This window comes from Topomyia yanbarensis, chromosome 2, assembly GCF_030247195.1.
Source record: "Topomyia yanbarensis strain Yona2022 chromosome 2, ASM3024719v1, whole genome shotgun sequence".
NCBI lineage: Eukaryota > Metazoa > Arthropoda > Insecta > Diptera > Culicidae > Topomyia > Topomyia yanbarensis.
Window position 1 is genome coordinate 221,289,539 of NC_080671.1, and position 13,668 is coordinate 221,303,206.

A 13,668-nucleotide genomic window follows, 5' to 3' on the forward strand; every position below is an offset into this window, starting at 1 on the left:
CACCGTCCTGGGCAAAAGATGCCTCACGTCGACGCAATGTCTCGAGTCAATGTATTAGTACTCTCGGCGTCTGTCAGTGCGCAAATAACCGAAGGTCAAAAGAAGGACGATAAAGCCAAAACAATTGTAGCGGCATTAGAACGTGTTGGCGAACATAATGGGTACAGTATCAGGAACGGCGTTTTGTACCAAGGTGATGGGGAGAACAGGCGGCTGTTCGTGCCACAATCAATGGAGTCAGCGACCATACGAGCGGCTCATGAAAAAGGGCATTTCGGTGTGAAGAAGACAAAAGAGCGAATCGATGCAGACTATTTCATACCTGGTCTGGAAGAGAAAATTAAAAATTGCATCGCAACGTGTGTTCCTTGCATCGTAGGCGAAAAGAAACGCGGGAAATTGGAAAGTGAACTAAAGCCGATTCCAAAGGGTGACGTACCGTATGACACTCTACACGTCGATCATCTTGGTCCAATGCCGTCAACTAGAAAGGCGTACAATTATATCCTTACGGTGATTGACGCATTTACAAAGTTTGTCTGGTTATTCTCGACGAAGTCCACAGGTGCCGAGGAAACATTGAAAAAGCTTCGAATTATCTTCGACACTTTCGGAAACCCGCGGCGGATTATCAGTGATCGGGGTGCAGCGTTTACTTCCAGGAGTTTTGTGTCGACGAAGGTATCGAGTTACACACGATTGTTACCGGAGTTCCCCGTGGTAATGGTCAGGTGGAACGTGTTCACCGCATTATCATTCCGATGCTGACGAAGTTATCAATTGATACACCTGAAGGATGGTTCGTTCATGTCGCCAGTGTCCAGAAGTGTTTGAATAACAGTTGGCAGCGATCGATTCAAATGACTCCATTCGAGCTATTGTTTGGTGTAAAGATGAAGACGAAAGACGATGAAGTTTTGGACGAGATACTACAGCGTGAACTACAGGACGACTTTCAACAGTCTCGCCATGAGTCACGTGAGATCGCTCATCGAAATATTCAGCAAATTCAGGAAGAGAACAAAAAATATTATAATCTTCGATGAAAGCCGGCGCAGACATACAAACTCGGTGATGTTGTGGCTGTGCCGAAAACGCAATTCGGTGTTGGCCAGAAAGTGAAGCGGAAATACTTTGGACCCTATGAAATTATTCGAGTTTGGCCGAATGATCGATATGAGGTGCGGAAGTTGGATACCGAATCGGAAGGACCAAACAGGACAACGACATCTGGTGATTTTATAAGGCCATGGTCACTTCCGGGTCGGAAGTGATGTCAGGAGTGGCCGTGTGGGGCGATTGGTGCACCCCCCGGAGAAAGCGAATAAAAAATCAGTTTTCAAGTGACTACCCGATGATGCGCACGCATCTACGCGTTTCTGTATTATTAAAATTAAATAAAGTTAATCTCTGATATTCTCAACCACTCCTTGCCTTCTTTTCTACATACATTACAATTTTATTATACATGACTTGACAACTATATACAAGAAAAGAAATCATTATTCGAGTTCTAAAATTTTGCAAAAGGAAAACCAGCCACGGTCATATTGAGTTGAAAACCTATATTAATCCACCTAGCGGTGCAATTGTGCCAATCTCAATCATGAACACGAGAATTTTTTAGTTGCTTATATTTAATAAAAGCTTTCAAATGTATACATTACAATTTTATTACACATGACATGACAACTATATACGAGAAAAGAAATCATTATTCGAGTTCCAAAATTTTGCAAAAGAAAAACCAGCCACGGTCATATTGAACAGAAAAAAAGGCGCGAAATCGGTTAAGTCCCAAAAAGTCGATGCTTATAAAAAAAATCGAGATAACATAAAATCTCGACGTTTCATGCATTTTAAAGAATTCGATTTCTGAAATTTCATGGGGTCCCCCCTTCGAAAAAAAAATTTCCGTACGAAATTTCATAGACATCTGTGGGGATATTATAGCTATCATTTGGGACTAAGTTTGTGAAAATCGGCCCAACCATTTCCGGGAAACTGATGTGAGTTCGTCAATTTTGAAAGATGGCCGCTTTTCCCGGGCACTTCCGGAACCGTCTATGGTAGTCAATGTAGTCAACGAAAGTTTGGTTGGCCGTTGGTGACCAAGAACAGCAAATTTAAGTTGTTTGAGAGACATTTTAGCGAAATTTTTACCTTTTTTGCTTTCATCGGAGTATCGGTTTGAAACGCAATTACCTGTGATCGCACGCCACAATTCGTAACTCCGGAATCGGAAGTCGGATCGGGATGAAATTAAATAGCCATTTACGGGGGCGCAATACCTTTCATTTGAGATTAAGTTTGGTTGAATCGGTCTAGCCGTCTCTGAGAAACCGATGTGACTGTTTTAATTTCGATACTTCTGCCGAGGCATCCGGAAACGATGATGGTGGCCAATGTGGCCAAAGAGACTTTGAATGGATGTTAGTGACCTAATACTACAAATCGAAGTAGTTGTGGTCATATTTTGGAAAAAATTTCAACTTTATGCATTCATTGCAGAATTTATTGAAATCGACATTTTCTGCGTGATCGTGCTCACCACCCTGTAATTCCGGAACCGGATGTTGGATCCATTTGAAATTAACGTTGCAACTTTCATTTGAGACTAAGCTTGTCAAAATCGGTTCAGCCATCTCTGAGAAAAATGAGTGACATTTCTGGTCACATACACACAGACGCACATATACACACACACCTCCATACATACACACATACATACACACGCACATACATTTGCCGAACTCGACGAACTGAATCGAATGGTATATGTCACTCGGCCCTCCGGGCCTCCGTTAAAAAGTCGGTTGCTCTGAAAACCTTTCTATTGAGAAAGGCAAAAATGTGCGAAATAGGGCATCGCAAAAAAAATTTTTTTTTGAATTCTCAAAGGCCCCTCCCCCCTCTCATATTGTGATAAATGTCAAAGTAAGGTCTGATGTCAAATTTCACATCATTTGGACAATTTTAGACCCCCGCCCACCTCGTTTGAAATTTTTTGAAATTGGTACTATGGGAAAATATGGAGGAAAAATACATTAAATGCTATAACTTTTGAAGTAGCCATCAGAAAATTACAATTTATACCTCTTTTGAAAGGAAATAATCTTACTATTTGAATGAAAATATTTTTGTTTCTAGGAAAATACGGAAAATTGGGGTACTGGGTCATTTTGGACTCAAAATCCCATATTTTTAATGATTTTTCGGCTCCGTGATGCATATCATACATATTTTGTAGTTTTTCTAATGTGAAATAATCTCAGAAATCGATCGGAACCCTTTTGACCTTAGTCCGAATACGAGAAGTTTGGGTTATAGGGCTTTTTGTCATTCATATTAATTTTAACATTTTCTCATGCATATATATATCTATTATTCTTCAATCAATTTTAATAAAATGTAACTTGTTGAACGTGTACAATTCTGAGGAATAAAACAAAAATAAAAACGTTAAAGGTAAAGTTCAGAAACATCAAACTTTTTGAATTTACTCTACAAATCTCATTTTTTTCATTATTTGTCCTAATATCTCAACTTCCCCTATTTTTCCAGGAATGAAACTTTTCTCATGTGATCCCTAAGCATATTTTACACTAAAAATAGTAAATTAAATAAGCATTTTGTTGTTAAAGGGAGTTAATATGTGAAATCGACACTATATGTCAGATAATTTTATGTTCCTGAACTTTACCGGTAACAAATGTATTTTTATAATAATCCTAAGGATTTTCCACGTTCAACAAGGTATAGTTCATGAAAATTGAGTGAAGAATAATAGAGATATATTCACGAGGAAATGATGAAGTATAATATGAATGACAAAAGGCCATATAACCCCAACTTCTCGTATACGGAGAAAGGTCAAAAAGACTCCGATCGATTTTTGAGATTTTTTCACATTAGAAAAACTACAATATATGTATGATTTGCATCACGGAGCAGAAAAATCATTAAAAATAGGGGATTTTGAGGCCAAAATGACCCAGTACCCCACTTTCCCGTATTTCCGTAGAAACAAAAATATCTCCATTCAAATACTAAGATTATTTCAAAAAGAGGCATAAATTGTAATTTTCTGATTGCTACTTCATAAGTTATAGCAGGTAATGTATATTTTCCTATAGTACCAATTTCCAAAAATTTCAAACGAAGCGGGCGGGGGTCTAAAATTGTCTAAATGATGTGAAATTTGGCCTCTGACCATACTTTGACATTTATCACAATATGAGAGGGGAGGAGGCCTTCGAGAATTAATTTTTTTTGCTATGTCCTAGTGCGAAATCGGCTGTCCCAAAAAGTCGATCTTTATAAAAAAAAAATTTCGAGATAACATAAAATCTCGACGTTTCATACATTTTAAAGATGTGTGGCATCAAAAATACGAATTCGATTTCTGAAATATCATGGGGTCCCCCCCTTTGAAAAAAAATTGAGATCCGGCTTATATGGGAATTTCATATGTGACCGGACTCTTTAGTCTATATTTCTGGAAGCATATAAGCGATCCGTACAAAATTTTATAGAAATCTGTGGGATATTATAGCTATCATTTGGGACTAAGTTTGAAAATCGGCCCAACCATTTCCGGCGAACTGATGTGAGTTCGTTAATTTTGAAAGGTGGCGGTTTTTCCCGGGCACTTCCGGAATCGTCTAGTTTGAAAGTTTGATTGGCTGTCGGTGACCTAGAACTGCAAATTTAAGTTGTTTGAGAGACATTTTAGCTAAAAATTACTTTCATCGGAGTATCGGTTTGAATCGCAATTTGCTATGTGATTGCACGCCACAACCCGTAACTCCAGAACCGGAAGTCGGATCGGGATGAAATTTAATAGCCATTTACGGGGGTGTAATACCTTTCATTTGAGACTAAGTTGAATCGGTCTAGCCATCTCCGAGAAACCGATGTGACCGTTATTCTGAATTTCGATACTTCCGCCGGGGCTTCCAGAACCGATGATGGTGGCCAATGTGGCCAAAGATACTTTGAATGGATGGTAGTGATCTAATACTACAAATCGAAGCAGTTGTGGTCATATTTTGGAAAAAAAATTACCTTTATACATTCATAACAGAATTTATTAAAATCGACATTTTCTGCGTGTTCGTACTCATCACCCTGTAATTCCGGAACCGGCAGTCGGACCCATTATAAATTCTATAGCATCCTATGGGAACGTTGCACCTTTTATTTGAAACTAAGTTTGTCAAAATCGGTTCAGCCATCTCTGAGAAAAATGAGTGACATTTTTGGTCACATACACACACAAACGCACATATACACATACATACATACACACATACATACACACGCACAGACATTTGCCGAACTCGACGAACTGAATCGAATGGTATATGTCACTCGGCCCTCCGGGCCTCCGTTAGACAGTTGGTTTTCAGAGCAATTTCAATACCTTTCTATTGAGAAAGGTTTAAGGTGCGAAATCGGCAAAGTCCCAAAAAGTCGATTTTTATAAAAAAAAAATTTCGAGATAACATAAAATCTCGACGTTTCTTGCATTTTAAAGATGTTTGGCATCAAAAATACGAATTCGATTTCTGAAATTTCATGGGCTCCCCCCATCGAAAAAAAAATCCGGCTAACATGGGAATTTCATATGTGACCGGACGGGTTAGTCGATATTTCCGGAAGCATATAAGCGATCCGTACAAAGTTTTATAGATATCTGTGGGGATAATATAGCTATCATTTGGGACTAAGTTTGCGAAAATCGGCCCATCCATTTCCGGGAAACTGATGTGAGTTCGTTAATTTTGAAAGATGGTCGCTTTTCCCGGGCACTTCCGGAACCGTTCATGGTGGTCAATGTAGTCAACGAAAGTTTGGTTGGCCGTCGGTGACCTAGAACAGCAAATTTAAGTTATTTGAGAGACATTTTAGCGAAATTTTTACCTTTTTTGCTTTCATCGGAGTATCGATTTGAATCGCAGTTTGCTATGTGATCGCTCGCCACAGCCTGTACCTCCGGAACCGGAAGTCGGATCGGGATGGAATTTAATAGCCATTTACGGGGGTGTAATACCTTTCCTTTGAGACTAAGTTTGGTTGAATCGGTCTAGCCATCTCCGAGGAACCGATGTGACTGTTATTCTGAGTTTGGATACTTCCGCCGGGGCTTCCGGAACCAATGATGGTGGCCAAAGATACTTTGAATGGATGTTAGTGACCTAAGACTACAAATCAAAGCAGTTGTGGTCATATTTTGGAAAGAATTTCACCTTTATACATTCATTGCAGAATTTATTAAAATCGACATTTTCTGCGTAATCGTGCTCACTACCCTGTAATTCCGGAACCGGAAGTCGGATCCAACAGAAATTCAACTGCAGCCTATGGTAAGGTTGTATTTTTCATTTGAGACTAAGCTTGTCAAAATCGGTTCAGCCATCTCTGAGAAAAATGAGTGACATTTTTGGTGACATACACACACATACATACATACACACATACATACACACGCACAGACATTTCACGAACTCGACGAACTGAATCGAATAGTATATGTCACACGGCCCTCCGGGCCTCCATTAAAACGTCGGTTTTCAGAGCAGCTATCATTTGGGACTAAGTTTGTGAAAATCGGCCCATCCATTTCCGGGAAATTGATGTGAGTTCGTTAATTTTGAAAGATGGTCGCTTTTCCCGGGCACTTCCGGAACCGTTCATGGTGGTCAATGTAGTCAACAAAAGTTTGTTTGGCCGTCGGTGACCTAGAACAGCAAATTTAAGTTGTTTGAGAGACATTTTAGCGAAATTTTTACCTTTTTTGCTTTCATCGGAGTATCGGTTTGAATCGCAATTTGCTAAGTGATCGCTCGCCACAACCTGTAACTCCGGAACCGGAAGTCGGATCGGGATGAAATTTAATAGCCATTTACGGGGGCGTAATACCTTTCATTTGAAACTAAGTTTGGTTGAATCGGTCTAGCCATCTCCGAGAAACCGATGTGACTGTTATTCTGAATTTCGATACTTCCGCCGGGGCTTCCGGAACCGATGATGGTGGCCGATGTGGCCAAAGAGACTTTGAATGGATGGTAGTGACCTAATACCTAATCAAAGCAGTTGTGGTCATATTTTGGAAAAAATTTCACCTTTAAACATTCATTGCAGAAATTATTAAAATCGACATTTTCTGCGTGATCTTGATCACTGCCCTGTAATTCCGGAACCGGAAGTCGGATCCATCATAAATTCAATAGCATCCTATAGTAAGGTTGTATCTTTCATTTGAGACTAAGTTTGTAAAAATCGGTTCAGCCATCTCTGAGAAAAATGAGTGATATTTTTGGTCACATACACATACACACTCACATACATACACACGCACAGACATTTGTCGAACTCAACGAACTGAATCGAATGGTATATGTCACACGGCCCTCCGGGCCTCCGTTGAAAAGTCGGTTTTCAGAGGAATTGCGATACCTTTCTATTGAGAAAGGCAAAAAGGTGCGAAATCGGTGAAGTCCCAAAAAGTCGATTTTTATAAAAAAAAATTTTCGAGATAACATAAAATCTCGACATTTCTTGCATTTTAAAGATGTTTGGCATCAAAAATACGAATTCGATTTCAGAAATTTCATGGGCTCCCCCCTTTGAAAAAAAAATTTGAGATCCGGCTTACATGGGAATTTCATATGTGACCGAACTCTTTAGTCTATATTTCTGGAAGCATATAAGCGATCCGTACAACATTTTATAGACATCTGTGGAGATAATACAGCTATCATTTAGGACTAAGTTTGTGAAAATCGGCCCAACCATTTCCGGCGAACTGATGTGAGTTCGTTAATTTTGAAAGGTGGCGGTTTTTCCCGGGCACTTCCGGAATCGTCTATGGTGGTCAATGTAGTTTACGAAAGTTTGATTGGCTGTCGGTGACCTAGAACTGCAAATTTAAGTTGTTTGAGAGACATTTTAGCTAAAAATTACTTTCATCGTAGTATCGGTTTGAATCGCAATTTGCTATGTGATCGCACGCCACAACCCGTAACTCCAGAACCGGAAGTCGGATCGGGATGAAATTTAATAGACATTTACGGGGGCGCAATACCTTTCATTTGAGATTAATATTGGTTGAAGCGGTCTAGCCATCTCCGAGAAACTGATGTGACCGTTATTCTGAATTTCGATACTTCCGCCGGGGCTTCAAGAACCGATGATGGTGGCCAATGTGGCTAAAGAGACTTTAAATGGATGTTAGTGACCTAATACTGCAAATGGAAGCAGTTGTGGTCATATTTTGGAAAAAAAATTACCTTTATACATTCATAGCAGAATTTATTGAAATCGACATTTTTTGCGTGTTCGTACTCATCACCCTGTAATTCCGGAACTGGCAGTCGGATCCATTATAAATTCTATAGCATCCTATGGGAACGTTGCACCTTTCATTTGAAACTAAGCTTGTCAAAATCGGTTCAGCCCTCTCTGAGAAAAAGATTGACATTTTTGGTCACATACACACACAAACGCACATACACACATACATACATACATACATACACACATACATACACACGCACAGACATTTGCCGAACTCGACGAACTGAATCGAATGGTATATGTCACTCGGCCCTCCGGGCCTCCGTTAAACAGTTGGTTTTCAGAGCAATTGCAATACCTTTCTATTGAGAAAGGTTTAAGGTGCGAAATCGGCAAAGTCCCAAAAAGTCGATTTTTATAAAAAAAAATTCGAGATAACATAAAATCTCGACGTTTCTTGCATTTTAAAGATGTTTGGCATCAAAAATACGAATTCGATTTCTGAAATTTCATGGGCTCCCCCCTTCGAAAATTTTTTTTTGAGATCCGGCTTATATGGGAATTTCATATGTGACCGGACGGGTTAGTCTATATTTCTGGAAGCATATAAGCGATCCGTACAAAATTTTATAAACATCTGTGGGGATAATATAGCTATCATTTGGGACTAAGTTTGTAAAAATCGGCCCATCCATTTCCGGGAAACTGATGTGAGCTCGTTAATTTTGAAAGATGGTCGCTTTTCCCGGACACTTCCGGAACCGTTCATTGTGGTCAATGTAGTCAACGAAAGCTTGGTTGGCCATCAGTGACCTAGAACAGCAAATTTAAGTTGTTTGAGAGATATTTTAGTTAAATTTTTACCTCTTTTGCTTTCATCGGAGTATCGGTTTGAATCGCAATTTGCTATGTGATCGCACGCCACCGCCCGTAATTCCAGAACCGGAAGTCGGATCGGGATGAAATTTAATAACCATTTACGATAGCGCAATACCTTTCATTTGAAACTAAGTTTGGTTGAATCGGTCTAGCCATCTCCGAGAAACCGATGTGACTGTTATTCTGCATTTGGATACTTCCGCCGGGGCTTCCGGAACCAATGATGGTGGCCAAAGATACTTTGAATGGATGTTAGTGACCTAAGACTACAAATCAAAGCAGTTGTGGTCATATGTTGGAAAAATTTTCACTTTTATACATTCATTGCAGAATTTATTAAAATCGACATTTTCTGCGTGATCGTTGTTACCACCCCGTAATTCCGGAACCGGAAGTCGGATCCATTAGAAATTCAATAGCATCCTATGGAAACGTTGCACCTTTCATTTGAGACTAAGTTTGTCAAAATCGGTTCAGCCATCTCTGAGAATAATGAGTGACATTTTTGGTCACATACACACCCAGACGCACATACACACATACATACACACGCACAGACATTTGTCGAACTCGACGAACTGAATCGAATGGTATATGTCACTCGGCCCTCCGGACCTCCGTTAAAAAGTCTGACTGACTTACGGTGCGTGTATCTTTCGTCGGCGTGCTTGCGTGTACAGCGATTGCATCGCTGACCTGGGATTTTCATGGGGCGGGAAAAATGTAACCGCCGATCAAATCAAAAACAGATAATCGGGTTTCGAACCTGGGCTTTTTGAGCTTGTCACGAAAACATTGTCACTTAGCTCACTGAACCGGCATTTGTGGGTTTAAATATAATTGATCACGCGCATGTCAAAATGAAAATGGGTACTCACACTACCATGGTTTTACGCGGGTCGCTCGAAGATCCAGTCTACTGGAGATGCTGATCCGGTTGCCACAAACGATTTGCCCTGTCGTTTGCTGGCAGAGTCTTACCTGATGGAGGTCGCTGTATTATTTTTTCCCACATGGGTTGATTGTCGGTGCCCAGCAACTGGACGTATGCTGACAACGACGCTGCTCCCTAGCCAGCGCGAGTTTGACGGTCGTCTCTCTTCCGGATGGTTCACCTGGAACTTTATAGCTAGATGGCGGGGTCAGAAGCGGTTGATGACGGATGATGATCGGTGTGACGGGATCTTGCAGCTTTAAACCTTAATTCGGGAATATCGACTCTCTAGATAATTGCTTCGATATGCGGGAATCCACTTAACTTTTATGAATTAGAACTGGGAAGGGAAGACTAATTTTATGGCTAAACTGATGTAGAGAATGTCACGATTTTAAACTTTTACCTGTTAAACCGCTAAAAGTAACTCGGCTCCAACCACGACTGGATCCGGGGTGTGCTCAACCACTCTTCTGACAGTCTTTACCTATGCTGAGCGGACCAGTAATTCGAGGGGCCGCTCAATATTTACTTTCATATCGTAGTACTACACAGTTGCGATCCTTTTTTTAGTTTTTGCACGATGTGACAAATGAGCGTGAAATTTTTTCTCTTTCATTTTCTGATGTGATTCTTGCTCTACGAGTAGCAGGATGCTCGAAATTTTCTGCGGATGGCCCGCTGGCCTTTTGTAGGTTTCTTGACAGTTTTTCACAGTTCAAAATATATGAAATAAACTAATGTAAATTGAATAATATTTTGGTTTTTTTTCGTTTTGAGCTACAATTATGAGCTGCGAGCTTACTGCCATTTAGGCAACCTCTCCACTGTTTGACACATATTACGCAATTTTACAACATTTTTATTGAAAAGGAAATAGAATTTTTAAAATATGTATGCAAATTTACCTTAGATAGCTTCATTTCCGAAAAATCAGCTTTCAGACTCACAACGCAGATCTCCCTCTAGGGTATCCATCTCAAAATGTTACCCATCATGTCGTTTCACGTGTACCAATCTATTATGAGAGTTATCTATCTATCGTTTTGAGCTACAACTATGAGCTGCGAACTTACTGCCATTTAGGCAACCGCTAGGGTTGCCACCCCTCCGGGTTTGACCCGGAGACTCCGGTTTTCGGGAGCGAACTCCGGACCTCCGGGTTTTACATCAATTTCTCCGTGTTTGGTGGAAGAAGAATAATTTCATTTTTTTGGAATTAATTGATTCATTACAAAATATTTAACAAGTCTAAGTTAAATATTACTCTGGTTCAGATTTATTTTGCTCGACTTACCTCGTTTCAAGGTGGCGAAGATGAGTTCACCAAACATTGTTGATTTCTTTCACAAAGTAATAAATATGAAAAACATCAAATTTACTACAAATTTAGTAAAGTAATGTTTCGCTATATGCTACAATTTAAATGTAGCATCCCACTTAGTCACTCAAAATGATGTAAAAAAGCCATTTTGGTGCAATTTTTTCAAATCACTTCACTGTTAGTGGAGCTTATTACCAGCTGCACCAAGGTATGGCAGATTTGTTCTAATCCAACTTACTACATCAAACGAGTTTTTCCCTTGTTGTTGCTACTCCTGCAACGACCCTTAACTGTTGGCTAGGGGGTGAGTTTTGCCTCTTTGTACCCCCGACCTCTGGTGATGAATAACCGACACCACATAGTGCTTCCCATGTGATGCCGCAGTCTCCTTTGCTCTCCTTTTCCTGTTAGTTATGGAAGAGAGCAATGCTTGTACGACTTATTCTGCACAGCGAGAGTAGCTGGTGCTTTTATATTCTTGGTATTTAGTAGGGGAGGTAAAATACTACACCAGATTAAACCGACCAAACCGTTCTCAAATAAGAAAAATTTACAACTTTACTCTAAAGTAGTAATAAAAAGCGATTAAAGTGCTCTAAAGTGCCGAGCAAACGTTTTGATGCCAATTTCCGTCTAGTTCTACTCAAAATCCACCACCCTTCGGACCCCCCCCCCCCCCAAAGTCCAGTGAAAATCTCCGGGTCATAGACTCCCCAGAGGTGGAAACCCTAGCAACCGCTCCACTGTTTGACACATATTACGCTATTTTACAACATTTTTATTGAAAAGGAAATAGAATTTTTAAAATATGTATACACATTTACCTTAGATAGTTTCATTTCCGTAAAATCAGCTTTCAGACTCACAACGCAGATCTCCCCCAAGGGTATCCATCTCAAAATGTTACCCATCATGTCGTTTCACGTGTACCAATCTATTATGAGAGTTATCTATCTTATGGCTATATGTTCTCAAATTTAATTTTTTTTCTAGTTTGCCCGGCAAATAAGGAACCGGTGGAAGGATGGGTTGATAACCTAAATGGTCCAGTAGGCATCATGGTAGCCGGAGGAAAAGGAGTTATGCGATCAATGCTGTGTAATGGTGAATACAACGCGGAGGTGATTCCTGTCGATATTGCTATAAATGGTTTGATAACCATTGCGTACACCGTTGGACAAATGAAAGTTTTGTAAGTAAAGAAATTACATTTGTATGGATGTTGATACGATGAACTATTTTGATTTTTTTTACCTTTTTGCCTTTCTCAATAGAAAGGTATTTATTTATTTATTTATTTGTACTGGTCTTCGAAGTATTCGTACATACAGTTCCCTAATTATTACTAATTCTAAGTTTAAAAGTAGTCTTGGTTATGTTAAAATCATACAGGTTAGCTACATCATTAAAATTACGACAGCCCACATTGAACGGATTGTTCTGAGCAGAAAGTGTACGATACATAGGAGTCCGAAAGAAACCAGTTCGTCTGGTAGGTCTAGGTGGTACGTTGATGCGAACCTGGCTCAGCAACTCGAAGCTATCAACATTGTTTCCGAGAAGATCAAACACAAAGAGCCGTTGCAGCATTATCCTCCGACTTGCAAGCGTCGGTAAACGTAGAAGGTTGCATCGTTGTTCATACGTCGGTAGTCGAACAGGATCATTCCATGGCAGTAGTCGCAGAGTGTATCGAACAAAGTGACGCTGAATTCGTTCGACGCGATTGATTTGCACAGCATGATAAGGCGCCCACACAAGCACGCTGTACTCCAGGATGCTACGCACGAGTGCACAAAAGAGCGTTTTTAGGCAATAAATATCGCTGAATTGCTGCGTGTTTCGTTTAATGAACCCCAGCACGGCATAGGCCTTAGCTGTAGTCATTGCAATGTGCTGCGCGAAATTTAGTTTGTTATCGAGGAGAATGCCTAGGTCCTTTATAGTATTAACTCGGTTGATACTGCTTTCTGCCATTCTATTATCAAATGGCATGATGGGCTTGTTTCGACAAAACGATATCACATTGCACTTCTGCACATTTACTTCCATGCCGTTATGAGTACACCAATTTAGCAGCACATCAATATCGGCTTGAATGGCACAGCAATCGACTGCCGACGCAATTACACGGAAAAATTTCAGATCATCAGCAAACATATACTTTAGCTACCAGTACACTGTTTGTCATAACGTGAAATATTTGATGAAGCAAAATTTGATCAAATAA

General features: G+C 40.0%; 1 protein-coding gene across 4 annotated transcripts in view; it reads left to right on the forward strand.

Annotated features, from left to right (window-relative positions):
* Window positions 1-13,668, forward strand: part of LOC131682921 (putative fatty acyl-CoA reductase CG5065) — an 833,091-nt gene that overhangs the window by 680,733 nt on the left and 138,690 nt on the right. For all 4 annotated transcript variants that reach the window (XM_058964735.1, XM_058964737.1, XM_058964736.1 and 1 more), the window contains one exon: window positions 12,432-12,630. In XM_058964735.1, the coding sequence (XP_058820718.1) occupies window positions 12,432-12,630 (199 nt within the window). The remainder of the gene's footprint in view (window positions 1-12,431; window positions 12,631-13,668) is intronic.